Source organism: Mesocricetus auratus, unplaced genomic scaffold (assembly GCF_017639785.1).
Source record: "Mesocricetus auratus isolate SY011 unplaced genomic scaffold, BCM_Maur_2.0 Super-Scaffold_100013, whole genome shotgun sequence".
Taxonomy (NCBI): domain Eukaryota; kingdom Metazoa; phylum Chordata; class Mammalia; order Rodentia; family Cricetidae; genus Mesocricetus; species Mesocricetus auratus.
In genome coordinates this window covers 47,338,102-47,363,462 of record NW_024429196.1, presented here as the reverse complement: position 1 = coordinate 47,363,462, position 25,361 = coordinate 47,338,102, and the positions used below count along the sequence as shown (strand labels likewise).

Genomic DNA, 25,361 nt, shown 5'->3' with positions numbered 1-25,361 from the left:
TACAGGGGGTTATTCCAATTTTTTGTATCTGTAGAGATGTGCTATGTTTCTTATTATGTTTTCAATTTTAGAGAAGGTTCCATGTGACGCCGAGAAGAAGGTATATCCCTTTGTGTTTGGGTGAAATGTTCTATAGATATAGGATGGGTTCTGACTTCATATCCATTCTGCTAGTCTGTGTCTTTTTATAGGCAATTTGAGACCGTTGACATTGAGGGATATTAATGACATTAATGTCCTTTGATTGATGATTCTTGTTTGTGCTTGATTTATTGGTAGTGGAGTTATTGTGTGTAGATTCTTCTCCCTTTATCTTTTGGTGTTTGGTAAAATGGGATTATCTATTGCCTGTGTTCTGTGAGTATAGTTATCTTTGTTGGGTCTAGGTTTTCCTTCTAGCACTTTCTGTAGAACTGGATTCATGGATACATATTGTTTAAATCTGGCTTTGCCATGGAATATTTTGTTTTCTCCATCTATGGTAATTGAAAGCCTTGCTGGATATAGTAGTCTGGGCTGGTATCCTTGTTCCCTTAATGTTTGTAGGACATCTGTCCAGGATCTTCTGGCTTTCATAGTTTCCATTGAGAAATCAGGTGTAATTTGGATAGGTCTGCCCTTATGTTACTTGGCCTTTTTATTTAGCTGCTCTTAATATTTTCTCTTTATTCTGTAGGTTTGATGTTTTGATTATTATATGGCGAAGTGACTTCTTTTTCTGGCCCAGCCTATTTGGTGTTCATGAAATTCTTGTACTTTCATAGGCATATCCTTTTTTAGGTTAGGGAAGTTTTCTTCTATGATTTTGTTGAATATGTTTTCTGTACCTTTGAGCTGTATTTCTTTGCCTTCTTCTATACCTATTCTCAGGTTTGGCTTCTTCACAGTGTCCCATATTTCCTGGATATTTTGTGTTAGGGATTTGTTGGTTTTGAGATTTTCTTTGGTTGACGACTGTATATCCTCTAATGAGTCAACACCTGAGATTCTCTCTTCTATCTCTTGTATTCTATTGGTGATACTTGCATCTGTAGTTCCTGATGGTTTACCCAGCTTTTCTATTTCCAGCATCCCCTCATTTTGTGTTTTCTTTATTTCTATTTCAGCTTTCAATCCTTCAACTGTTTGAGTTGTTTCCTTCATTTGTTTGGTTGGTTTTTCTTGGTATTCTTTAGATTCTTTGAGAGATTTGTTTATTTCTTGAATTCTTTCCCCCATTTCATGGATTTTTTGTTTGCTTGTTTTTTCTTCTATTTCTTTAAGGGATTTCCTCATTTCCTCTTTGAGGGTCTCTATCATCTTCATAAAATAATTTTTAAGTTCTGTCTCCTCTGCTTTGTCTATATAGTGCTTTTCAGGTCTTGCTGGCATTGGTTCTCTAGATTCTGGTGGAGTCATGTTGGTCTTTCTATTGCTGAGTGAGCTCTTATTCTGTCTTCTTCCCATCTCTTCTTCCATTGGGTTTAGGTGGGGTCTTTCCATCTCCACTGGTCTCCTTCCTTCCTGAAGCTGAAGCTGGGAATGCTTACACTGAAGCTGAAGCTGGGGTCGCCGGAGGTTGGGGCATGGAAGGGCTGATGCCTTTCCTGTGTGGGCAGGTCCTCTGGATGCCAGGAGGGGGTCCCCGGAAGATTGAGGGGATGGGTGTTGGGCGGGGGATGGGGAGTGGCCCCCTGGCTCACCTGAAGCTAGGGTCACCGGATGTTGAGGCCTGGAAAGGCTGATCCCCTTTACGCCTTTTAAGTACTGGTAACCAAACAGGTTCTCTGGGACAGCAGTATGTGCCCTTAACCACTAAGCATCCACCACTGTACCACAGCAACAGCCCTTAGCTATTACATTTCCATGAAAAGTTGGGGAGTACAAATATCAGAGTATATTTATTTAAATTATGACATGAATTAATTCAGGTGGTTAGGTTTGGTGTTAAGCACCTCTGCATGCAGAGCTATCTCAGCATCTCAGAAAGCCAAAAGTTTTAGGTATTTTTTGTTTTAATTTATTATAAATACAATATTCTGCCTGAACCCCAGAAGAGGACTCCAGATATCATTATAGATGGTAATGAGCCACCATGTGGTTGGTGGGAATTGAACTCAGGACCTCTGGAAGAGCAGCTGCTGAACCATCTCTCCAGAATTAGAAGATATTTGTTGTTGTTGTTGTTGTTGTTGTTGTTTTCTGAGACAAGGTTTCTGTATATAACAGTCCTGGCTGTCCTGGATCTCGATCTGTAGATTAGGCTGGCCTCGAACTCACAGAGATCTTCCTGCCTCTGACTCCTGAGTGCTGGCATTAAAGGCGTGCACCACCAACACCTGACAGTTGTTTTAGTTTTTATTATTGGGGGAGTATGTGCGTATTTTATTATAGTGTGTGTGTCGGGGGTAGGGTATGTGCACATGTGCGGAGGTTAGAACAAGTTGATGGAATTGGTTCTCTACTTCCACTGTGCGAGTCCCACAGACTGAACAGTGCTCATCAGGCAAAATGCTGGAACTTTGTCAAGCAGCAGTAGTCACCATGTAGTTCACACCATACTCAAAACTGGGTATGGTACCTCACATGTAATCCCAGCACTCAGCAGTCTAAGGCAAGAGGATTGCCTCAAGTTGGAGGCCAGGCTAGGCAACAGAGTGATACCCTCTCTCAAAAAGGGGCAAAGGAGGGGGTGTTTAATCTGAAAGAGCCCTTGCCTGTCGTGAACAAGGCCCTTGATTCAGCATTCAGAACCACACATAAAAAAATGAAATGGTCTGTGTATCCCCTCCCTGCATATATCTCACAAGCAAGATTATGAACCTCATTGTAGCTCCTCCTGGCCTGTGTATCATAGGATTCCTTTGACTTTTCTGGTCTGTAACCTACTTACTGTAAACCTCCCCAGTGGTCTCTAATAATTCATCTTGAGTAATTCTTAACTAAGGATAAATGCCTAAGCATTTTACCTTAACTTTTAAATTTCTAGAATGACATAGCTTTGAAAACCACTAAAATTATTGTATATAGAGTTGTGTCATTGCTGCTCTGTTGGGGAAGTCTTATGCTAATAAAGCACTGTCTGGCCAATAGGAATCTAGATAGGTGGGACTAGGAGTCCAGGAGGACTCTGGGTAGGAGAAACACGAGGGGTTCGAGATGTAACCGCATGGGGTAGGAAGCCGGGAACTACTCTCCGGTAAGAGACATACTTAGATTAACAATTATGGGGTAATTACTTAAGGCAGAGCTAGCCAGTAAGGGACAAACAAGGCCAACAGCTTCATAATGAATATAGCCTCCTGTGTGTTTATTTGGGACTGATGCGGCTCTAGAACCAGGCTGGCGCGGCAGAGCCCAGGTGACTGGCGGGGGATAAACCAAATCAGCAAGCAAGGAAAAAGCTTCTCTTAACACTGCTCTTACTAATTGGTTTGGGAATGGTTAATTTGCATAATTGTTGGAATGTTTCTTACCAGCGTCCTCTGAGTGATAGGTGGATCCACTGGTAAAATGCCCTAAACATACTGTTCTTACAGTGAAATGTTGCACCTTTACATTGCTGATCTTTGCTGTGTAACTATTTTTACAGTCTCTCTGAGTTAGAAACAGACATCAAAATCTTCAAAGAGTCAATTTTGGAGCTTTTGGATGAGGAGGAGATGCTGGAAGAACTCTGTCTAACCAAGTGGAGTGACCCACAGGTCTTGTAAGTATTGCCTTGTGTTGTTTCTTCCTTCGGGTGAGCCTATATTGTCTAAAACAGAGACTAGGCATTTTTCACCCTTAGTCACTTTGTCTTCCACATGGCCCAGCTCAGTGATACTACATTGAGTGTGTACTGCATTCCAGCCACTGGTGGGTCCCATGGTGGGTGAGAGACAAATACGCCATACAGGCATATAGGAAAGGGAAGGAGAGAGAGAAGAGAGAGGCAAAGGCCTGCCTGCCTCTTCAGAGGGACTTCAAGAAAGAGAGAGTGGGAATAGGTGGAGCTTGTGTCTTAAAGGGAACTTTTGCTCCTGCATAGAGCCAGGGTACTGCTTGCCATGTATGGAGGGGTGATGTATTCTGCCTGGTCTCCAAGGGGCAGGATCAAGGTGTGCCTGGATACTAACAGCTGGGCTGAAGAAAACATAAACATCACAATTATCCTCAAGGGATGAATCTCACTTAAGCAACATATGTGAGATGAAATAGGTTTCCTAAGGAACAAAGGGCAACAGTTGCATGGTAGAGGAGACCGTGTGGATTAGATTCTGTAAGTCTCATCTGTTACAAGCATATGGCTTACACACTTTTTCTGATGAGAAATCATTTGCTATATATCAGAGCAGGTTCAAGAAGCACCTACAGAGTGTGAAACCCACTGTCTGATCTGTAATACTAAATGCATTTAAAAGTCACTGGAGACTTGAGTATATTTCTCCAGGAGACAGTGGTATGGTTCTAAGTACTCATGCTCGTCATTCACGAAAAAGCATTGAAAAGCAAGGAAAGGGGCTAGTGAGATGGCTCAGCAGTAAAAGTGCTTATGTGCAAATCTTCCAACATGAGTTCAATCCCTGGAGTGCATGTAAAAGTAAAAGGAAAGTACCAATACCGCAGTTGTCCTCTGATCCCCACATGTGTACCATGGTGAACATTCTAACACATACACCACAAAAACAATAATAAATAGATGCCTTTTTTTCTTAATTCCCCCAAGACAAAACATACAAGTCTCTTTTCCCAACATTTAATTTATACAAACATGCCAGACTAGAGATAGCAAGGCTCGGTAATTCACGTTTACTAAATGTATCATGCAGGAAAGGCGATGCCTGGTAGTGCATCACAGCTTCAGATCACATAGGATGTGTTCAGGGAAGCAGATATCAGCAGTTAGCCCTCTCTCTGCTCACGCATCCAGGAAGCAGAGAAATTAGCTGCTACTGTATTTGATTGTCTTCAAAGGGAAACGCTCTTTTTAATGTATGTAGTTGTTTTGTTTGTGTACCACTTGCATGTTTGGTGCCCACAGAGGCCAGAAGAGGGCACTAGACCTCCCAGAATTGGAGTTATGGATGGTTGTGAGCCACCATGTGGATGCTAGAAATGAAACCCAGTCATCTGAAAGAGCAGCTAGTACCCTTAACCACTGAGGTATCTCTCCAGCCCCAAGAAATGCTCTTTTCTATTTAGTCTGGCTTTTCTTGTGCTTCATAGTAGTCTAGGATTTGCACTTTCTCATCAGTATTCACATTTGTATTTTCTAGTCACTAATAGCAAGTGCGCCCATGCCTCTTTTGAATTGGGGCCATGGAGCACAGTGACGCTAACTTATCTATGTAGGGCTTAATGCATCATGCTTAGGATCAGTTGGCATAGCTTCTCACAGATTGGATGCAATCTAACAGGTGAGATAAGGATGGCTTCCTCACTGGAGGCTGAAGTTGGGGGTCGATCGATATGCGTTGCACATGATCGGGTTTGTTGACTGTGTTAACTCTGAATTGAAGTGAAAAGAGCAGTACTGGGATTGACCATGCAGAGGAGATGGAGCTGCTGCTAGAAAACTACTACCGGTTAGCTGAGGACCTTTCCAATGAGGCTCGGGAGCTTCGGGCTCTGATTGATGACTCGCAGAGCATCATCTTCATTAATCTAGACAGGTGAGGATGCCCTACAGAAGATGGTAAGGACTAGGTTATAACTAATACTGCAGAGTGCTTTCTAAAGAAATGGGTTTTTGGACGAAGTCACACTATCACATCTGTGACTACTTATAAGTGGGCCTTCTTTTTAGTTTCCTAATGCCTGACAAAAGCAACTGAAGCAAAGCTGGTTTATTTGGACAGTTTGACATGGAAGCCACAGGGCAGAAATTTGAAGTAACTGGACCAGTGAGTTGAATGCTGGTGCTCAGCTCACTTTCTCCCTTGTGATGCTGATTAAGTCCCCAGCCAGGGATTGGTGCTGCCTATGGTGAGGTGGGCCTTGCCTCCTCAATTGAGAGGTTTGTTTCTATGGTGATTACAAATTAAGTTACAATATTAACTCATCTCAGGACTTTTTTGAAAGGAGAGAGTGACCCCATAGGGCTTCACTAGCTTTTGCTGGGTTTGCGTTTCCTGGTCTAAATTGCTTGTTTTCTCTCTAGCCATCGCAACGTGATGATGAGGTTAAATCTACAGCTAACCATGGGAACCTTCTCTCTTTCACTCTTTGGACTAATGGGAGTTGCTTTTGGCATGAATTTGGAATCTTCCCTTGAAGAGGTAAGAATGTAATTTTTTTAAAATAACAACAGAATTTTTTAATGTTTAAATGATAGAAGAGTTTTATTAAGTATGACCTGCTATATTAGTTATGTTTTTCATTGCTGTGACAAAATACCTGGCAATGGAAACATAAAGCAAGTGCTTATTTTGGCTCACAGTTTAAAGGAGTTACAGTCCATCATGGCAGGAAAGGCAAGGTAGCAGAACATGAGGCCTCTCCTCACATGGTCCACAGACAGGAAGCAGGTTACTCTCTCTCTCCTCACATGGTCCACAGTCAGGAAGCAGGTAACACTCTCTCTCTCCTCACATGGTCCACAGACAGGAAGCAGGTAACTCTTCTCTCTCTCTTCGGTTAAACCTCTCTGGAAATACCCTGACAGATTTGTGACTCCTGGGTGATTCCAAATCTAGTCAAGTTAACAGTGAAGATAACTGCCACATCTGCATATTCCCATGAAGAGTTAAGCATAGGCTGTAGTTCACTTAGAATTCAGGCTGGTATCGTTGGCCCCTGTGTATGGCTATGACTGTAGTCTACATTGCTATATTTCCTAGAATTAGAAGTACTCAGGAGAAGCTGACTAACACAGACACCCTGTGAGGCAATGGTAATGAGGGATTTTATTTTTAGTTCTATGTGCACCCTGTACCTAGAAGTTCACATACATAGGACTTGTTTGATGCAGAAATCACAACTCTATGAAAGATATATTTCCCCTACTTTGTAAGTGAGGAAATGGAGGCTCAGGAAACTTAGTAAATTGTAGATCTAAAAACCAGAGGATTTCAACCCAAAGATAGATGCTTTCCACTTTGCCCTCTTGCCTTTTCATGTAACACCAAGGTTTTTCAAGCCACTGTAGCCTGGCGTTTTCAGGGGAGGTCTTCAAGGTCTCTAGTAATGATCAATGTGCAGTTGGCACTTTGATGTTTGGCCCTCCATCCTGTATAGTTTATTGCTTCTGTGACTGTCACTGTGGTCTAGCCAGTATCATCTCTCAGTTCCACACATCTACAAAAAAGGCGTTCTTTAGAAGACTGACTATCACAACAGTCTGCATAAAGATATTCCAGTGCCTTTTGACTGCCTTCGAAGTCCAGACTCCCAGGTCTGTAGATATCTTCTGGATCCACCTCAGACAACTGCAGCCGCTCGTGTCTACTACGCTCTGTTCATTCTCAGAGACCTTGGCTGCACAGCTCTCCCCTCACCTCCCAGCTTTGTTGCCTAGTTCAGTCGTAGCCACCTCTTGGGTCATAGCTTTTAAGATTCATGCTGTGGCTGGGTGTTGGTCGCCTTTAATCCCAGCACTTGAGAGGCAGAGGCAGGTGGATCTGTGTGAGTTCAAGTCCAGCCTGGTCTACAGAGCGAGTTCCAGGACAGCCTCCAAAACAATACAGAGAACAGAGAAACCCTGTCTTGGAAAAAAAAAAAAAGATTCATGCTGTGTTAGTAGAAACCTGAAATTACGAGGTATGAAATTGCCCAAAATTGTAAACATTTTAAAGACCAGTCATACTACATTGATGTGGAAAATTACATAGCTGGTCTGTTGTGGCTCAGTCAAGATGTGGGTGCACTGAAAGTATTATATGAAATTATCTTTGGACTAATATACATATATTAGGTGCATGTGAAATGTTTTTTCTTTAGACTCCAAAAGAAAATACCATTGCTATGTCACATGCCCACCAAGAGGAAGCATATACCACTTGTATTCCTGCCTTTCAAAAGTTAGTGGGTTAGCTTGTAAAACAGAGGATAATGAATGTCGAATGGTGCTTCTTTCTTATTTTTTTTCCAGTTGATAATGTAAATACATAAATTGAAACATGTTTTGGTCCCAAGGAGTTAAGAGGGGATATAACCAACTTTCTTAGCTAACCCATAAGCTAATATGTTTTATGCTTAACTCCAATATTCTTACTCAAAGCCTATACCCCACACACACACAAAAAAAGTGGGTTTTGTTTTGTTTCCATTCCTTTTGATCCAGGTGTTGTAGTGCACACCTGTAGACTCAACTCTTTGGTAGGATGCGGCAGATCTCCTGAGTCCAGGGAATTTAGAGCCAGCCTGGGTAGTGACAAACCTTTTCCTTTACAACATCCTTTCTGATATTTGCATTACCTGCAGTCCTAGGTACGGAAGAGCCCAGTTGTGAGACATTTGAGGTATGAGTGGTAACCCTGTCCCTGCTCTTGGTCTCAGGCCTTCGCTGTAGGCCAGGTCCCTCACTCTTTCTTTGGGAGAGCTCTTAGATAACAGCAAGGCTCCTTTTAACTCTGCAGGAGGGTTTGTCTCTGAAGAGCCTAACCTTTGTGATTAGAATGAACCCTGTTTTTCTTTCAGGACCACCGTGTGTTTTGGCTGATTACAGGGATTATGTTTATGGGAAGTGGCCTCATCTGGAGGAGGTTGCTTTCCTTCCTTGGAAGACAGCTGGAAGCCCCTTTGCCCCCTATGGTATGGACTGGGAACTCACAGCAGCACTGATGTGGGCTGCAATCCTGGGCAGAAGTCAGGTAGCCCGGGTTTCAGTTGTCACAAGCTTTGTAACTCTGGGCAAGGTACTTGTGTTTTCTAACTCTCCTTACTTTCCGTCTGTTAATCCAGTCAGCACTATATGCTTCATATGATTTGGAAAGTTCCGTGAGCTGAGATGTTTAGCAGTATCCAACACAGCAAAGCAGTTAGGAGTTACTTGTTTCTGTAGAACACTGGCAAGAAGCATACATTGAGGCAGATGCTCATCACTGCCAGGCTTTCCCATAGCCATACTGAAATGCAACAGGGCTCCATGAGCCCATGGGAGCTCCTCTCCTCCCATGTATATGGAGGCGCATGGATGGAGTAAGTGCATAGGCTCTGCCTGTGCAGTCCTTTGTTTTCATCTGGTTAGTGACGTCTAAGACACAAACTGATACTCATTTCCTGCTTTATTTAGATGGCCTCCTTACCTAAAAAGACCCTTCTGGCAGATAGAAGGATGGAAGTGAAAAACAACCTCAGGCCGGAAGGACTTGGAGCAAGCCGTTAACAGCAACTTTTTATGCTTCTGAAGCTATTATCACTCTCTGGGGAAAAAAGACAACTGCTGTTTAAATCGTGTCTGACTTAAAATACTGTGGCATCCACAATACTAAAGCATGATTGTGTCGTCAGAATTCTGTGAGACAAAATGCTTCTTTGTAAAAGGTCAAAATTCTATGTCCTACCAGCCTTGAATATTGTTTTTATGGGCTTTTTAAGGTATAGATTAATTTATTGCGAGATAGACTTGTCTACACTGAGTGCTGTTATACATATGAAGAAAAGTGCAGATCCATGCTAAAGGAGCCCAGGAACTTGGCAGATCCTATAGTCCCTGAGCTCATGGGCTGCAGTTTTCAGACAGGGAGTCACATTCCTATCAACTTCTGACTTGGGGGAAGAAAACTGTTAGCTTTGCAATGAACTCTGCAATGTCAGCCCTTGATAGAACCTTATTTTTGGGTATTTGCTCTTTTATATATAAGATAAGTAGAAGGGAAATATAATTTAATGTCAGCATACATGAATTCTGGTTAATCAAGATGGTACTATTTTTCTTTGGTTATAAATAGAGCCTTTGGAAGTAAAGTTGAAAGGAAGTGTGATTCTCTTACAGTTTTATAGCTGTTTTGATCGTTGCCTTATTCAAGAGATTGTCATGCTGTACTGCCCCCTCAAAGGAAATGCATGCAGCCAGCTACTTTAGTCTGTTTGCCTACCTCTCAAAAGTTAGCTGGTGGACTTGTTAAACAAGAGAATAGTTACTCTAAGAATGGTGGGAACGTTATCTTCCCAATCAGAAGTTTGCATTTAAAACAAATGATAAAGCAGGACATGGTTGATCCTTCACCCATAATTCCAGTCCTTGAAAGGCTGCAGCAGGAGGATTATGAAGATGTAGAGACCAGCCTGGGCTCAGTGAGCTCTGGGCCAGTAGAGGTTTGGAGTGAGTTGCAGGCCCACCTGGACTATAAAGAAAGACCCTGTTTCTCAAACACCAAATAAATGGGATTGGGGGTACGGCTCATTGTTAGAGTGCCTGCCAGCATGGACAAAGCTGTGGGGTCAACTCCCTAGTGCCGAATAGTAAATAACCAAGTAGTTGATACCTGCAAGTCTGAAAGCTGCCGTCCTAATAACATTCTACCCACCTTTGTGTATTTTCTAGAGGGGTCATTGAGTTGTGTGCTAGAACATTACAGTTAAGTGTGCTTCCAGAAGTAGAGCACTTGTAAGATTGTAATGAGGCCAGAGAAGCTCTTGAAGCCTACAGGGTAGGAATAGAGGAAGTATACCCACCACAGATGTTGTATGCCCAATTACGCTAATGCGTCCCATAAGAATGTCAGATTCATTTATTGGGTGATTCAGTGATGGGAATAAGAATGTTATTCCAGTAGAAAACAGAACATTACAAAGTGAGGTCCATTCCTGTGTGAGACTGTGAGAAGCTGGCTTTGTGTCCCAGCCATGATATGCTGGAGTGTGACCCTGTGGAAACTGTAGCCGCTGAATCCTTTGATAGTGTCCAAGATCATCTTTGATGATGCCTGGGTTCCACAGCACCCATCCTAAGCAGACCCAAACCTGCTATGATTGGTCTTACACTGTCTTTGGTTTTGCTTGACTGAGATACATGAATTGAAATCCATTTGATCCCAGGTCACATAGGATAAAATTCATTTATTAGTTTATAAGCCTAAGTAAAGTAATTGTCTTAATTAGTCATGTACCTCCTAGCAGTAATTACTTCTCCAGACAGATAAAAGGACAGAACTGGTGGTTTGTACGTTTTTTAAGGTGGTTAGGTCAGGGACGGAAAACTGCTTTGGAAGGCTGCCATCTTTAAGGTAACTTCTCTTGGTGACACACGCACGATGTAGTTCTGTGCATTGGAGGCTATTTTGAGTTCAGGCCAGGAGGAGTGCTAGCATTGTGTTCTTCTTGGAACCCGGGTTCGCATTAGATTTTGAGGCCAACCTTTCTTCCTGTCAACCCCATCTGTGCAAACCCATCCGTGCTCTAGCTTTGGGTTTGGAGGTACAAGCCCGAATGCTCTTTTGACAGGGACGTGGGATTTCAGCTTGGAATTTCATTTTCTACATGAGAGGATAAGGGCTCTGTCAAGCAGGGCACACTGTGAGTGAGCTGGACAAGAGCATACTGGGCAGACTGTCCTTCATCGAGGCACACCTGGAATTCAGCATTGCACACATCTCTTGTATTATGGTGTCACCGTGCTTTGTAGTTTTGGTAATGACCTAAGCTTATTGATAGAAAGCAGTATCACAGCTGGGCAGGTGGTTTGTATAATTGAACAAATTCTCTGGCGTGGGGGCTCGAAAAGGTCTCTTCATTAAGGTTGCCAACCCCTTTAAGAGCCTCATTGGTGGTTCCTACCTCTGATGGGACAGGAGTGCTGGGATCCGTGCAGATTTTGTCCAGGAATTGGGCCTCATAAAGAGAATGGAGCTGGTCCATGCTTCCAATATGCTTGTGTTGCAGCCACAGTTGAGGTTTACTGTCCCGTTATCATAACAAGGGAATCATATTTGGCAAGTAGTTTAGCAAGGCATGGCTGGATGCCCTCCACCATCAGAGATGTAGCTGCTGTGGGTTTTATTTCCTGCAGAATATTGCAGAAAGATTCACACAGCTCCTCCTGCTGTGTTAAGATTAGGTTTATGGTTGAATTCATTGAGTAGATCTGTTTTTCCGTCTCAAAGATCTTAGCTGTCAGAGTGTCGGTGTCAGGGCTGGTTACTGATGCTTTCAATGAGGTTTTAATTACCTTGCTAAAGGGCTGATCAATATCAGGGTCTGCCTTGAGGTCAAAGGCCTCATCAATGGACAGACAACCCCTTCTTGAGCTTCTTTGAGGATTCACTATCCTGAGAACTTGATGCCATTTTGCCCCAGGCATCAAGGGGGACTTTATCAGAGCTACACCAATTCTGAAGCTGCCAAAGATTAAGCAATGGAATTTTGCTTTAATCTCCTCCCCGGTGTGATACTTTTGACAGTTTTGTCCTTATATTCAGAGCCTCTGAACCAGTGTGGGCATAGCAGAGGTCATCCTATGAAATGATCCCTCCTCGTGTTATTCTTGACAACTGATAGAATAAGTACTAAATGACTCGTGTTGACAGGCTGTTTGTGTGGCAGGGCCCAAGAGCTGCATCAGCTTTATTTCTTGGAATGGCATCACTGAAGCTACATTCCAACTTTAGCGTGATAACTTCAGTAACAGCCACAGAGATGGTCTCATGGAGGACTTGGAATTGGGCCCAGAGACCTGAGCTCTGCATCACAAGCCCACCCCCAATCATTGTAACTTTGTAGTCTGGGACAATAAAGCACAAAGCAATTCCTATCTTAAAGCCTTGAAAATGTACAGAGAGGAAGCTAGAAAACCAAAATGTAAATGGCTGTTGGTGTCTTGAGGTAAAAATCTCCAAGCTAAACAGTCACATCAGTTAGTGTTGTTTCTGTTTCTCTCTGCTTGTGTGTCTAAGCATTGTGGGCTGATTCTTTGAACCTCCATCAATGCTTGGTGGGAGGAAATTTTAATCTACCTGTTGAGGATAATACTCACTGTCGGGTGCTAATTTTTTCTCTGTCAGGTCAATATTCGTCATAGGTTGACCTTAAAAAGTGGTGTAGCACTTACTTTATTTCTCACAGAGGGTTAATATGTTACAGTTGTCAATGTGACAATGTTACAGTTGTCCTTATGACGATCCTGTTGACTTGAAGATGTTAACCATCTCTAAAAGCTTTCAGCTATTTCTACCTGGTGCCTGCTACCTGCTATGTTCAGACATTGAGCCAAAGACAAATCCTGTGGACAGCCATGGCCATATTTAGACAGGCTCTCATCAGTTAGCAAAGCAAAAATGCTGGCACTTTGGGGCTAGAGCGTCGGCCCAGGGTTGCAGAAACGCATGCCTGGTGTGCACGAGGTCCTGGTTTAGCCCTGCCATTTACATTTGCTGATTGGCTGTCACAGTGGCAAAGCAATAACCCTTCTGCTGGTAGTGTTCTTCAGATAGGTTGAACTGCCAGTTACTACCCAAGCAAAACCACATGTCCCTGTGTGCTTTCTGCTGTTTCAGGAGGCTGTATAGTGCACACTCAGAACGGCTAGTCTGGAGCTTGAGTCTGGGGCGAGTTTGTGAACTGTCCCTCTTTCTTTCTGCCCTGTGAGTTGTCTGAGTGGAGACATTTCTCCTTTGATCGCCTCTTCATTTTCTACAGAGGGATTCCTTTCTGAGTGGGACTTGTCACCCATTTCCTTCTATTTTTGATATAATTTCCTAGAGTCAGAAGGAAGAGTATCTCCCTTGGCTGATACAGACAAGCCAGTCACTGTTAGCAGGTACAAGTGAATTTCTCCTGAAGCCACACTGTGGGGATGGAGCACAGAATCTACCCTAAAAAATGGGCCACAGCCCACTTCCACTGGGTTCCTCCCTTACAGTCACCCTGGGCTCAGGCCACACCACTCCTCCCTGCTCTGTTGATGGGTGGGGCTGGCAGCCTAGCACAGTAAAGCCCCACCACCCTGTGAGACTCCAAACCACAGTGGGCGAGATTCATCATCTGTTGGAACAGCAAGCTCCACAGACTTGCGTGAAGCACGAGATAGCTCAGTGAACTGTGGTTGTTCTTCTCAATCCTCCTCGAGGACGGAGCAGTATGTGGGCCCCTTCCCCCATGCCATTCTCTTTTCTTCCCACAATGTTTCCACTATATATTGTACTTGAATGTGACAAAATGCCCAAAATAAACAGCTTAAAAAGAGTAAATGTTTATTTTGGCTCCCAGTTTCAGCCATGTTGGCTCCAGGGTGCTTGTCCCTGTTGCTTTGTTGGGGAAGAATCAGTACATCGTCGCAGCTGGGAAGGTGACAAGGATTACTTCGAGTCCTGTACACTCCAATGGCCTAACTTCCTCCAACAAGGTCCCACTCTAAAATTTCCACCCTCCTTCAGCTGGGGACCAAGCCTCCAGCATGGGTATTTGGGGGGCACATTTAAGAGGACCAGCCACCACTAACAGATTTTTAAAAGAGCGATTATATAGAGAGTAGGTAAGAGCTGACTACACCTTTCTAGGCAAGAGAGAAACGGGTGTTCAAGCAGAAGAGGAGGGTAATTGTTACAGTCCCAAGCACAGGCAGGAAGCTCAGAGAAAACACACAGTGCCTTCTGCTTCCCAACATCTGGTGTCTACACGTAGCTGACCATACTTCCAGGTAACCTGGCTGTCAGTATGTCTGTCCCAGAAGTCCCACCTGTGTCAGCCTTCACAGCTCCACTAGACGAATACTTTGTCCACCCTGGAGATGACTTGACCCAAAGAAAGGGGCAGAATAGGAGAGTGGAGTCTTCAGTCTGAGCTAAGGCTGTAGACATGAAGTGCCCCAGAGAGCCGGGCTCCCCAAGAACTTCTTCCAGCAGCAACAACCACTTGGTTCTGTAGAAGGCACAATATAGACAGCATTCATGACATGTTCCCACCATGAAGCAGACATGTGCTCTGGCAATGCATAGGAAAGCAACGCTGCCCAGACCCCATAGCTCCAACTTAGGTCTTTCTTGATCTGTAAGTTCTAAAAACCACATTTGTGGAAGATGACCCCAGCCCCTGCCTCCTGTACATAAAAAAAAATGGAAAATATGTGTGTGCTTATTCCAGAACATTGATTGCACCTAGAGTGCTGAGGACTTGATCAGGGCTACCTTCACATAGCATTCCTGCTGCCTAGTGTTCCCAGGCCCATCTTCCAGACTTATTTCAAAAATATGCTGCAGGTTGTGAAAACATTTTAGTAATGGCAAGAGCTTCACATTTTGCAGTTAAATTTGATTTGGGGAAGTTCCCAAGTTATTTTAAATCATTACTGGTAAACGAAGTATGGCTGGTCATGCTAGCTGCTAGCATTTTAGAGCAGGCTATGGCATTCATCTTGTTGGTTTCATTTTAGTATGACTAACAGTCCCAAAATGGTGATAATGGCAACAGTGTATTGAGCCCTTACCCTGTGTCATATTCTAAGTGGAGCCCTTCCTGGCACCTCCTAATACCCCAGTGGCAGCAAAAAAGAAAATCTTTTCAGTAACAAATGGTAACTTCTTTTTCCTTATTTATGTAATCACTAGTTGATGAAATGTGCTTTTACTTTGGCTATTCTAAATCTCCATTTCCTGGGCAAAGCATGCTCCTCGCTGAAGTTAACCCTTCCCGGCTGCCTGTCATCTCCCTAGTCTAACCATCTCAGGTGTCCCCTCGAGGCCCATAGGTTCTACAAGGCCTCCTAGACCTGGCCAGCATAAACAGCCACTGTCGTTAGCTCTGGGTCATTGTACATTGGTGTCAAAGGTCTTGGTTGCATTTTATCCTTCCACATAAGCTGTTTGTGGGAGAGAGGCTGAGTCTCACTGTTCCGTCTACCTCTCTGCTGCCCAGTGAAGCATCACAGTTAATGTTCTGCTGAGGCTCACCACATGACATGGGCAGTCTTAAGAAAAAAGCACAGAGACGGCGGCAGTGTTCCTCAGGAATGTATGTCTCCGGGCTGCCAGTTCCCATGTGTCCTAGGAAGGAAACCTGTCTTGAGAGTCCTAATTCAGGTCTCAGGGAAAGGCCACTCTGATGTGCTCACGAAGCCTTAATGCCCTGTTGCAGTGAGCTGGGAAAGCGAGGGCTGTTAATATTGACACACATGAACTGCAGTGAGGAGGCTAACTTCTAGAGTTGCACAGTCCAGAATTAACTGACGAACTTTCAGCCGGCCTTTATCACCACTGCCTTTGGTCGGTGTTCTTGATAATATCTTGATCTTTTTTGAAGATGCATAAAATTGTAAATAAAAGCCCAGTGTATCCTTTGGAGAATCCTTCCATTCGCTTAGTAATTGCTGTTGCTAGTAACTAGCCCTATTTCATCAGACTTGTCTGTGTCGGTGAGAACTGTTGGCCACTAGAGGGCACTTTCACCATGAGTCAGTCTCACAAGCAGGACCTTTGTCCCCAGCACCTCCCAAGCCTTGCCAGCCTGCCCTTAGGACTCCTGCACCCTATTCTCTCTAGCCTTTAGTCCTATGCCAGTCTCATGGATTGGCCTTTCCAGTGTGTCTTCAAGAGCAGTGGCTGTCTTGTCTTTGTATTTTATAACCTAGTGCAGTTCTATGATACCAAATCCTGAAATGAATGAACTGTTTAGCGGTTTAGTTTGATTTCCTTTGTTTTGAGGCAGGGTCTCATTCTAACCCAGGCTGGCCTCAAATGCCTACCTCAGCTTCTCAAGTGCTGGGATTACAGGCATGAGCTACCCACCTGGATCTCTAGAAGTTACATATTAAGGTAAATTTCTTAATTCTATATTTATTAAAATGTAATATTAAATTTATCCTTTAAAAGTCCCTCTGCTGTGTTTCTTGCCCACAAGGATATTCACACAATTATGTAAAAAAAAAAAAAAAACGTGTATAAGCATTGTAATAGTTTCAAAAAAATGGAAGTAACATAATATGGGAATGTAATTGACCTGAATTATGGAATGTCCAGAGAATAAAGTATCGTGTAAGTATTGGGAAGGACTAAATGTGTTGTGTACTTATTTGATAGGAAGTGAAAGTTCATAAAAACACACCTATGAAATGTGTACCTGTCTAGACCCGTTTATAACAAGACTGACAGGGCAGCCAGGGTGTTGCTCATCATGTAAAGCTGCTTGCCACCCAGCCTGCCAGCCTGTGTTCAGTCTCTGGGACCCTCATGGTGGGGGAAGAGAACCGAAGTGTCGTGTGGTCCTCAGCACCACAAGTGTACTGAGGCACACAAACATACATGTAACATACAAACATTTAAAAACCAGCATTCTGGACAAAAACAACAAAATCTTAGCGATGGCTGTCATAGCGGTGACAGTCAGCAAGCGTCACGAAGGACTGGGTATGCTGTCTTGGGCTGTGTGAGAAGTTGGTGTCAGAAGCTGCAGCTGCAGGGTGTTAGCAGCCATAGATCAGGAATGGGTGAGCACGTGGGAAGCAGCAGCCTGGGACCTCAGCAGCACATAACACCACCCTTGAGTCATGGACCCAGAAGTTCAAACTGGTAAACATCTCTTGTCAAGAAAGAAATTTCCCCACTACTTAAATATGACAGCCATTTTTTTAAGTCAAACATAGTTAGCTCACAGGCTGCTAAGCCCTGCTGTAGAGTAGGAGTGGGGGGAGCATTATAAAGAGGGGGGTAAGTTCATGTGTTACTTTTTTTCTCTAAATTTAAGACATGAGGTTACCAGATCTGGTGTCAAAGCACAGGTCCTGTACTCACCCTTTCCTTAGACCTCACAGAGACCAGCGAGCTCCCAAACCTTGAACTTGCCTGTAAGACACACACCACAGTTGTTCAGCAGTTGCCGTAAGTACAAGGAGCTGGGGGCAGGGGTGTCAGACATTGGTGGGGGATGGGGAGGTACTTACCTCAGGAGAAATTAGTACATACTGTGCCTGGAAAAGAGGAGAGAACAGGGAGGAGACTATTAGTGTAATTACATGATTACATGGAGAGCTTTGAGCCGGTCTGTCTGCTTCGTGTTCACTTGTTTCCAGACTCCTTACAAATACGCATGCCCCTTAACCCCAGAAATTCCATCTACAGCTTAGATCTTAGCACATATTCCTTGTATGGAATCTTTTACATGGCAGTGTTTGCCCTGTGGATTAGAATCAAGTCAATCCAAGTGACTAATGATCACCACTCAGGAAGGTCAGTTAGTGGGTTTATTCCAAGATAAAACAGTTGGCAGATAATATAGCCCCAGCCCCATCTCAGCAGGCTCTCCTGTAATCCAGAGTGCTGGATCTGCTTCTACCTCTGGGGTGCTAGGATTACAGCATCACCACCATATTCCACACCCATCTAGAACTGTACTTTCTCCCATAAAGTACTATCTGGCTTTTGTTTATTTTATTTGGGTTATATGTGTGTGCATACATAAGCATGTGCCCAAGGCCTACATGTGGAGGTCAGACCTTTTTTTTTCTTTTCTTTTTTTTTGGGGGGGTTCGCCTCGAACTTACAGAGATCCGCCTGCCTCCACCTGCCAAGTGCTGGGATTAAAGGCATGTGCCACCACTGCCCAGAAGAGGACAACTTTTAAAAGTAGGTTCCCTCCTACCAGATGGACTCTAGGCCCTCAGAGTTGGCAACTGACTCCTTTACTCACTGAGCTTCTCACTGGCCCAGCAATGTTCTCAATTAATATAGCTAATACACCAGAATTCCTAGGTCCAGAAGTTTGGATTTGGGATCTTTCTGATTCTGGAGTATCTATAGATACATTGCAAAATTTTCAAGCAATGGGCCTGAGACTAACTAGAGGAAATATTTTACACACATATTCTGACAATTCTATATAATATGCTGATGACTTTATACATGAGACCAGCCTCCTACTGTAGAATTTCCACTTTTGATATGTCAGCTGTCAAGAAGGCTAAGCTTTTGCAGCATCTCAGACTTCAGACAGCATGCTCTGTATGATTAAAATCCAGCACTTGGGAAGAGGTAAGGGTGGGGAAATTGAAAGTTTGAGAAATAGGTCTTAGCTCAAGTCCCTGGCTGCCATTTTCAGTGTGACTTGAACACAAAGAAGCCCTCTGTCCTTTGGTCCCTTTGTCATTGGCATCAAAGTAGTTTCCTTCATAGCTTTGAGGTGGATTCAGCTATACAGAATGCTTGAGTTCACACCAAGTAGGACTGAGTACTGCTGGCCTGTAATCCCTGCACTAGTGAAGCAGAGGCTGGGGACTACCACAAGTTCCAAGCCAGATAGGTCTACAATAGCAAGACCCTGCTATTTAGGCTCACCCCCAACCTCCAGAACAGTAACATTTCAAAGTGGAGAAAATACTAGAAGAGTATATACTCCCACTAACAGGGAAAGCTGTAGAGCAGAAGTCTAAGAGTTAATGCTCTTGTGTTTCTGTATTTTCTACATTTTTCACACTAAACTTTCATTTATTTTACAATTTAAGAAATAATTTTTTGTTTATTTTTGAGACAGGGTCTTACTTTGTATCTCTGCCAGGGAACTCACTATGTAGACTAGGCTGGCCTCAACAGAGATCCAACTGCCTTTACCTCCTGAGTGCTGGGATCAAAGGCATGTGCCACTCTGCCTTAATTTTTAAATTTAAGAAAAATAATAATAGCCAAGCTAATAAGGAAAGTCATCAGAGAAAGGAGTAACACAAAGCAATAAATGAGAAACAAAAGGTTGCAGGTTTTAGTGTAATTTCATCGATCAGAATCTTGCTTTTAGTCCTGTGCCCTGGGCACCTTCAGGCCATGGCCAGCTGTAATCAAGGACCAAGCCCAAATGGGCTCCAGCTCCCAACTGCAACCAGCACAGCTGTAAGCCCTTGGGCAGCAAGGCAGCACACACTTGGCAGATGACTAGGCACGGGACCTCCAGCCATTTCTGGACCTCCCTCATCATGGAATCCATAGGCCACCTTTACCTTCTCCTCTGGACATGGAGTCATCCAGGATCTGCAATTGCCTGTCATGTCACCGAGGGTGGTATGCTTGCCATTATAAATGTAAACTTGCCCATCTTCTCCCCCTAGCAGTCCAGAAGTAAGGTCTGTTATCCTCAGTGGGGCAGCCATGATGATTTCATCTGTTAACCAAAAGTGGACAGAGGCGTTAGACTGTTGCCAGCCTTCTTCCCTGCCCATGGACCCTGAGCCTACCTCCCACAAGTCGTCAGCCTGCCCTTCTATTGGCCATGGTTTCCTCCAAGTCAGTCAAAGGCCTTTGTTCCCCTTGCCATCCATCAGAATGGACCTGGTGACTTTCCCACTAAGACTTTAGGAAGTGCAGATTGTTCTTGTACATCCAAGTTCTATCAGGAGCCGTTGAACCCAGGTGTGGCACACACATGTCATGCCAGCACTGGGGGATGAAGGCAAGACCAGTCATTAAAGAACAGCCTTGACTACATGAGGAGTTGGAAGCAAACCTGGACTATGTGATACTTTGTATTAAAAAAACAAAAACAAAACATTGCCCCTTGGGCCAATCAGAGGGCAGAACCTTGGCTATCTAACTGTGCACAGACAGGTCCACTGGGTATAAAGGGAGTGACTTTAACTAAAGTCACTATTCCCACCTTACCTAAGCCATCATCATCCAGGTCAGTCAGATGTAGAACGCTACCAAATCGAGAAAAGCTCCGGTCTCCACTGAAGGTGCTGAGGAGAGCAGGCGGTGTCTTCTCCGGGGCTAGCTCATACATGTGAGTGACTCCACCCTGGCGCAGGGTCATGGTTAGAAATGCCATTTTAGACACATCATCTGAAACAAGTCACAGGGTTTCCTGGTGTCATAAGAGTGAAGATAGGATCCCAACAGTATTCCACTTGCCCCCTCAGGCATATGTACACAAAACAGTGAGTGGTTCCTGGGGGTGGTTAACTCCAGCAGGTTGGAGGATATGACCAGCAACGCATGGGCACTGAGGTACACTCAGGTAGCTCAGAGACCCCATCACACAGCACCTGTGATCCATTCCACCCCTCAAGTACATTCTTGTCCACAAGACTATCTTCCATCTTTTCCTACCTCTCTTTTCTTCCCCTCTTTGAGACAGGCCAGCCTCAGATTCAGTATCTAGCTGAGGATAACCTTAACCTTGAACTCCTGATCATCCTGCCTCTCCCAAGTTCTGGGATTATAGATGTGCATCACCTATAATGAGAATTTTTTTCTTTCTATTGTATTTCTTAGAGACAACAATTTGCCACAAAAGTCTGGGAACTTCAACTATAAACATCCAATAGGGTCATAAGAAAAATAAAACGAAGGGCTCAGCTATTAAGATCACTGGCTGCTCTTCCACAGGATGTGGGTTCAATTCCCAGCACCCACATGGCAGCTCATAACTGTCTGTACCTCCAGTTCCAGGGGATCTGACACCTTTACACCAATGCACATAAAATGAAGCTAAATAAATCATTTTTTAAAGGAAAGAAAACAAAGTAAGTTATGTGTACCTGGAGAGTTTGGAAATGGCTTCCTAGAAAAAGGACAGAAGGCTCCTCTGCAGTACTCTCTCAGCATGTTCTCACTGTCCTGTCCCCAACCATACTGTGACCATGCAGCCACGCCTTTACCAAATACACTCTTACTATTGCCCTCTTAGAGTAAGCAATCATTTAGAAATGATTGCTTTGCAGGGAAGGTCTCAGAAAATATTGGCTCCTCTAGTCTTGGAATCTCCCTGAGGTGCCCATCACATCAGAAAAGTAGCCCACAGTTTTCCCAGCTCTGGTTTCTATCCCTAAGGCCCAGCCCCTCCTCCAGAATTGTGTCAAAGCAACACCCGACTGTTTCCCCAAAGGATAGTTACAGGTGCAAGTGAGAAAAATTCAATATATGCAAAAACAAACATTTTTGAAAAATATTTGACAAAGAACATGCTCACGAAAAGATACAGATATATTTTCAAATTAAGAATGAAAATCACATAAGGAAGGTGCTGGTGGGCCTTCTATCCCATCCCTTAATCCCCATACACTTCAAGTGGCCATTATTAAAGGACTTGATTACCCTAAAACTAAAATAAAAGAATAAAAATAATTTTAAATTTTAAATAAAAGTTGAGCTTTTTAAATATTTTTTTCTCTGTGTGTGTCTCGTGTGTATAAGTAGGTGTCCACAGGAGCCAGAGGTGGCAATTGTGAGTCACATGGCATGGGTGATGGGAACCAGAAGAGCACCCAGTGCTCTTAGCCACTGAGACATCTGTCTACCTTGTGAGTTTTGGATGTGTTTGTTGAGACAGTCTCGTGTAGCCCAGGGTACTCTCAAACTCACTATATAGCAGAGGCTTGCCTTGAATTCCTGACCTCCAGCCTCTACTTGGCCTACAGGAATGGGAACCAGCAGAGTCAATTCCAACTTTTTTGGTGAGCCTCAGCTAAATGGTGTCTCAATAACAAAAACAGAACAAAACAGAACAGCTCTTCTCTAGCTCTGGGGTCAGTAGTGTGGGAGCTTTAGACACACTTTCATACATCATTTTCAACAACTTTTGAAATAAATACTATAACTACTTTACAGGTGATAATAATAGAAGTTCAGAAAGGTTAAATAGCTACAACAAAGGTACACAACTTGCTACTCATGATTTTTGAAAAGGAAATATTTAAGTCCACTTGTGCCTGGCAAGTTACCTTGTCTTTCTGCTAAGGCAATATGGTCAAAGAGCCTTATGGCATGTGGGATATTTGATCGCACTGTGACACCCCAAGACTGTTTTCATAAAGTTAACCTTGAGTCAGGGGGCAGAGCCACTGGCTAGTTGACAAGAATTAGTTATAGAGAATACAGAGAAGCCCAGATATGGATAGAGAGTCACAGGAGGAGTAGGGAGGGACTTGGAGATTCTCAGGCTTTTGTCCTTCCCTTTTGGTGTGGGAGGTGTGGAGAGAAAGTCAGCTGGTCATTCTTCCACCACATCTTTGATCTATCATACTTTCACCCCAATTTCTGACTTCTGAGTCTTTATTGGTAATAGAACAACTAAATAAAAAAAACTGGTGCCAGCTGCAGAGAGATATTGGATAATAGGAAAAAAAAACCTGCTGAATTAGATTAGCCTGTATATTTTAAGGATATGTTGACTTCAGAATGGAAACCAGGATATGTGTTATGTTGAAGAAGAGGTCTTGAGGTCTTGCTTTTGTTTTAACAGAAGAAAAGCTATGGGTACCATCAAGATCGATAAAAATTAAGTTCAAACAGGAGAGACCTTGGGAGAGGTAACAGTTCATCAAAAAGCTTGATCATGACGGGTGGTGGTGGCACATGCCTTTAAACCCAGCACTCAAGAGGCAGAGGCAGCCGGATCTCTTGTGAGTTCGAGACGAGCCTGGTCTACAAGAGCTAGTTCCAGGACAGCCTCCAAAGCCACATGACTTTCTGTCATGATACTACTAATGATCATATAGAGTATTAACTAATTCTAGAAATAAGCTTTATCTACTTCCTTTACGTGATTTAGGGCTTGAGTCTTTAGCAGGTAAATAGAAACTAAGTACCCTGGATGTATTTAACAGACAATGGTTCTTTAACTGCTCAGAGATCTGCTGCATATGACATTTAAAATGTTTTAAGTTTTCAGCAGTGCACTGAGACTATTCCTGGCATTGACCTCTGAAGTCTCCAAGAAGACAAAACCACTTGCAATGTGGTAATGCCACTAAGCTGACAAACACAACCCAAAGATCAATTTCAGACTATAAACTGCTCAGGACAACTTTGAAGCAGTTAGCTAAAATGGTCCAGCCTCTCAGACTACTCCAGCCAGGACTTCAGATAAGCCCTGCACTTTCCCATCACACAGAGACTGAACAACAACAGCTAACTCTCCCAGGACTTGACCATTATCTCAATTTTATCAGGATTCCCTAAAGATACTGTTGCCCCCAGACATAGGAAGTAATTTTAAGAACACAATGCCCACACTCCCAAAAAGTGATTTTTTGTTTGTTCAGTAGATTATGGATGTTAGTCATTATTTAGGGGGGTTGGTTGTAAGTTGTTATTGGTCAAGGTCAGGGAAGAAACTAAGGGGGGTATAGGAATGATAAGATAAAAGGGTAGATTTTTTTTTTTGGTTTTTTTCGAGACAGGGTTTCTCTGTATTGTTTTGGAGCCTGTCCTGGAACTCACTTGGTAGACCAGGCTTGGTCTCAAACTCACAGAGATCCACCTGCCTCTGCCTCCCGAGTGCTGGGATTAAAGGCATGCACCACCACTGCCCAGCAAAAGGGTAGATTATTGAATCTACTTTTTAACTAAAAAGTAACTACTAGTCTCAAATATTTTACAATGGTAGAGACTTTTGTATATTGATATAAATTTAAGGTTGTTTTTGTTATAACATACTGTATATATGTTCCTACTCTTGAATTTATGCAGCTCATTTAAAAATGTAAAGATCTAGTCCTTGAAAGCTATTATTACAAACTGTTTAGGATAATTAAGAAATTCAGGTTAGTAGTTAGTCATGTGTAATAATCAAACTTGTAGTAATGTTAGGTATGTTTTCAAGGTCAAACAGCTATGCATTTCAGATAGATAAGTGGTCTTCAAACACTTCAGAGGCCTACAGAATATGGCATTTAAGATGTTTTAATAACATAAGGGCTTTTCATGACCGTGGGACACATCTCCTGGCAACACCATTCTACTTCAGAGAAGATGATGAGCATCAAAGAACCTCCATATAAAGTTTGCTTTTATTGTGTTGAAGTTAGCCACCCTGCCTCTATTGCTGGCAAGGACACAATAGAAGGCAACTACTGAACCTTGACAAGACAAGATGGGACAGTTCTTCAAAATTCTGCTTCCCAGAAAAGTCCTTCAGATATCCTAGGTCTATAGGCCAAAGACAGATGCCCCAATGTTGCAGAGGAAGCTTGAGTGACTATCCAGGAAGCCAACTATCTCTGTAATTTTTATAGTTTTAGAAGTTGTTTGCTCTGTATTTCCTGTTTACTCAGGTAATATTATATCCTTCTCGGGTCTCTAATGGAAATTGAAGACTAGATAGTTTTACAATTTTCTTTGTTACTAAAGTCAGAAAAAGAAACTTACAAAAGAGATGTAAAGCCTATAAGGTTAAGAGACATAAAAGTTTAAGTTGTTTATCTAAGAAAACAATTTAAAGTCTAAAGAATATTTTAGCCTGGTAATACAAATTATAGAAAGTGGTTTAGGTATAAAATTTTAGATTCATCAAGATAGGATAGATAGGTCCCTCTGGCATCATCAGGTAAACAGGCCAGCTTCCCGGCCTGTGTTCCAGAGCCTGCAGATCGCCTGGGAACTGCACAGAGCTCCCAATCCCGGCGGGAGCCAAGCACCCCAGACTCCAGATCTTCTCTCCCACCAACGATTCCAGGAAAGGAGAGGAGGCTGGGAGTACAGGGAAGTAGCTGTCCCTCTGGCATCATCAGGTAAACAGGCCAGCTTCCCGGCCTGTGTTCCAGAGCCTGC

General features: G+C 43.3%; 2 protein-coding genes across 17 annotated transcripts in view; one reads left to right on the top strand and one right to left on the bottom strand.

Moving 5' to 3' along the window:
* Positions 1-16,882, top strand: part of Mrs2 (magnesium transporter MRS2) — a 35,052-nt gene extending 18,170 nt beyond the window's left edge. Inside the window, exons 7-11 of the mRNA XM_040755751.1 lie at positions 3,572-3,688; positions 5,481-5,633; positions 6,122-6,239; positions 8,599-8,712; positions 9,194-16,882. Of these exons, the coding sequence (XP_040611685.1) occupies positions 3,572-3,688; positions 5,481-5,633; positions 6,122-6,239; positions 8,599-8,712; positions 9,194-9,286 (595 nt within the window). The 3' untranslated portion in view covers positions 9,287-16,882. The remainder of the gene's footprint in view (positions 1-3,571; positions 3,689-5,480; positions 5,634-6,121; positions 6,240-8,598; positions 8,713-9,193) is intronic.
* Positions 14,074-25,361, bottom strand: part of Gpld1 (glycosylphosphatidylinositol specific phospholipase D1) — a 69,241-nt gene continuing 57,953 nt past the window's right edge. For 15 of the 16 annotated variants that reach the window (XM_040755738.1, XM_040755741.1, XM_040755737.1 and 12 more), the window contains 5 exons: positions 20,472-20,651; positions 19,814-19,974; positions 17,771-17,797; positions 17,622-17,672; positions 14,074-14,757 (listed from right to left, as the gene is read on the bottom strand). In XM_040755738.1, coding sequence (XP_040611672.1) covers positions 14,671-14,757; positions 17,622-17,672; positions 17,771-17,797; positions 19,814-19,974; positions 20,472-20,651 — 506 coding nt within the window. In that variant the 3' untranslated portion in view covers positions 14,074-14,670. Of the gene's footprint in view, positions 14,758-17,621; positions 17,673-17,770; positions 17,798-19,813; positions 19,975-20,047; positions 20,250-20,471; positions 20,652-25,361 lie in introns of those variants that run through there. The other variant, XR_005880811.1, reaches the window with a different exon arrangement.